General features: G+C 39.2%; 1 protein-coding gene across 1 annotated transcript; it reads left to right on the top strand.

The window, feature by feature from the left end:
- Positions 1–610: 610 nt before the first annotated feature.
- On the top strand, positions 611–1570 carry LOC109953493 (olfactory receptor 13-like). The gene has a single exon (XM_020588978.1). The coding sequence runs from the start codon at positions 623–625 to the stop codon at positions 1568–1570; it is 948 nt and encodes a 315-aa protein (XP_020444634.1). The 5' UTR covers positions 611–622.
- The last annotated feature ends 1600 nt before the right edge of the window (positions 1571–3170 follow it).

Genomic DNA, 3170 nt, shown 5'->3' with positions numbered 1-3170 from the left:
AGACAGTATTACAAGGTAGTGAATATTCTGGACATGGACAAAACCAGGTTGTTTTTATGATGACAGATTAATTCTGTCAGGGGAGACTGTGGTTCAGTGGACAGAGCAGTCAGCTATCAACCAGAAGGTCAGAGGTTCAAATCTCAGTGCCACAGATGGCTGCCTCAGTTCTGTACCAGAACAAATTCCTTGTGTGTAACATACTTGGCCAATAAAGGTGATTATCCTTTTCCTTAATTGTTAGGCCTAATATCACAGAAATTTCACCTTATACTTGCAAGTGCAGTAGTTCATCCCAGGTTGTCTTAATAATACTGACAATAAACCTCAACCACAGATGTTGTTTCTTGAGAAAGGTGGATGTAAAACAATTCCTCAATAAGCCACTGGACTGAGTACAATAGCAGAACAAAAGTCCGTTCAAACATGACGTCAGGAATGAAACTCTATCACACACCTGCATTTAAGGAGCGAGAGTCCTCTGTTAACTCAGCTCAGCTGAACAGAACACTCAGGCAAATAGACACACACTAATGAATAATGAACTTTTTGATGCATTGCACTCTGTCTTCTAAATACTGTTTATCATGTTGACAGATTTGTTTTGGAGAATTGTTACAAAATGAACAATACATCTAGTATAATAGTATTTTCACTGTCTGGCTTCAATGCAACAGTCAACTATAGAGTCACACTTTTCTCTCTCACTGTATTAACTTACTGTGTCATTCTGGTCTTAAATGTGTCTCTCATTTTAACCATTATCCTGGATAAGAACCTCCATGAACCTATGTACATCTGTTTGTGTAACCTGTTTATTAATGAACTTTATGGGACTGCAGGTTTTTTCCCAAAATTTGCTTTTGATCTTCTGTCTGATGTTCATGTAATATCATATGTTGGATGTCTTTTACAAATCTTTGTTATTTACTCCTATGTAAATGTTGGCTACACAGTTTTGGCTCTAATGGCTTATGATAGGTATGTGGCCATATGTCGACCACTGGAGTATCACTCTGTAATGTCATTGAGAAGGACTGCTGTGTTAGTTGCTTTGTCCTGGCTTGTACCGTTGTGCTCTAAACTTATAGTTGTAACTTTGACAACTAGGCTGAAATTATGTGGCTCACACATAGAGAAAATCTACTGTGAGAACTGGGCAGTTGTTAAACTGGCTTGTGGTTCAACCAAAGCTAATGACATTTTTGGATTGTTTTTTATTTCCTTCTATATAGGACATGTCCTCTTCATTTTGGTTTCATATGTGCAGGTGGTAAAATCAGCTTTAAAATCCAGAGAGGGCAGGAGAAAGTTTACACAGACATGTGTGCCACATTTATTGTGTTTGTTGAATGTCACAGCTGCTTTGCTCTTTGACCTCATGTACTCGAGATATGGATCAGCATCTGTGCCACAGAGTGTGAAGAACTTCATGGCCATACAGTTTCTCCTGATCCCACCTATACTCAACCCTATTATTTATGGGCTGATTCTGACAAAAATTCGAGGTAAAGTGAACTCTTTGTGCATGATGGTAGGTGAAAGGTTTAAATTGGGACTTAGGGTTTGATATATGTAACAATTCCAAAATCACTCTGGCTAAACAGATGAGTATTTGGTTGTGTGATTCTCCTGCTGCACCTCTTCTGTCACACTGTTATAAAGTTAATGAGCTGAAAGAATTATAACATTCTAAACCAAGTAAATACAAGACAGAGCTCACAAAATGGTTAATGTTGCAAATAAAGAGCAAATGTGCAAAGAGAAAAATGAATAATGCAGGAAAACACTACCAAACAGCCTTTGTTATCACTTGTATTCTGAAAATATACGATCATATTTACAAGACAGTGTCCAATAACATTACAAAGACAATATTTTTATTGGTTTGTACAGATCTAATACCATTTATCAAATGTGTCTGAGTCTGAATTATTGGTTAGTACAATCCTTTTGTGATACTTTTTAAATGAGGCCTAAAATGTAAAAAAAATAGCATTTTTGCCAGTGTCTCGGCTTCACTCTGACACATTCTCTTAGGGTATAAAACAAGCCTGGAGACATAACCAGGTGTTGAAGTATCTGGAAGCAGTTAGTGAAAGTAAACATCTAGCAATAAACTCAGTGAATAAAAAGAAGAAACAATGTGATTTTATTTGTTTGTGAGGCTGAAAAAGGAAGAAAGCAGTAGTCTGGAAATGGCAGCTGAAGTCATGGAGAGACTGGAAATTGAGTGTAGATTTCGGAAACCATTTTCTTGTTCCATGCTGTGGTCAGAAGAAACACCAAGGATGTTTTTTGGAACTTACAGTACGCTGGGAGGATGCTGTAGAAATGGCCTATGAGAATAAAAACCTAAAAAAACAGAATTAGTAATGGAGGCAGATGATTGTGGCCCATTGGAGGGTGGAAGTAGGTGTTTTCGCGAAGGCAACTGGGCCCATTGGAGGGTGGTCATAGGTGCTTTTGCCAAGTCAGCTGTCTCTCTGCTAGGTGATTTGGGTATAAACGGGTGGAGCCTAAGACAGAGTCAACAATTTACCCAACAGTTCAGCAAGGTCCAGTGAGTAGTTCTGGAGCAGGAGAAATTTGTGTGAATAGGGTAAAGAGGTGTACATGGATTTAATAAATTGTGCACTGCAACAAAAGTGAACATTATGCCTGTTAAACTGGAGTAAACTAGCATAGAAGGATGGGTTTGTTACCAAAATGTTTGGTAACAGGTTTGGGGGGCGAGTGTGGTTCAGGGGGTAGAGCGGTTGTCTCCCAACTGGAGGGTTGGGAGTTCGAATCACAATTTCTGCAGTCCACGTGTCGAAGTGTTCCTGGACAAGATACTCAACCCCTAAGTTGCCCCCGATGGTTAGAGCCAATGGTCTGAGTTGGCGCCGCAGATGGCTGCCTCGGTTCTCTACCAGAAACAAATTCCTTGTGTGTAACATAACTGGCCAAATAAAAGTGATTATTATTATTATTATTATTATTAATGCATGGGCAGGATTGAGGCCTACTTCCTGGTGTTTGTGTAATGCAATGGTGAGGTGGCTGTAGCAGGAAAGAATTTCTGAAAAACAATTGGCAATTGGCAAGAGCAATGAACACGAGGAGTTCTGTTGTTCACGTCCAGAATGCGTCTGTTTAATTGTCCAACATTCTATCTTCTACATCCC

Source organism: Monopterus albus, unplaced genomic scaffold (genome assembly GCF_001952655.1).
Source record: "Monopterus albus unplaced genomic scaffold, M_albus_1.0 scaffold705.1, whole genome shotgun sequence".
Taxonomy (NCBI): Eukaryota; Metazoa; Chordata; class Actinopteri; order Synbranchiformes; family Synbranchidae; genus Monopterus; species Monopterus albus.
The sequence above is the reverse complement of the archived record's forward strand: the minus strand, read 5'-3'. Positions and strand labels throughout refer to the sequence as shown.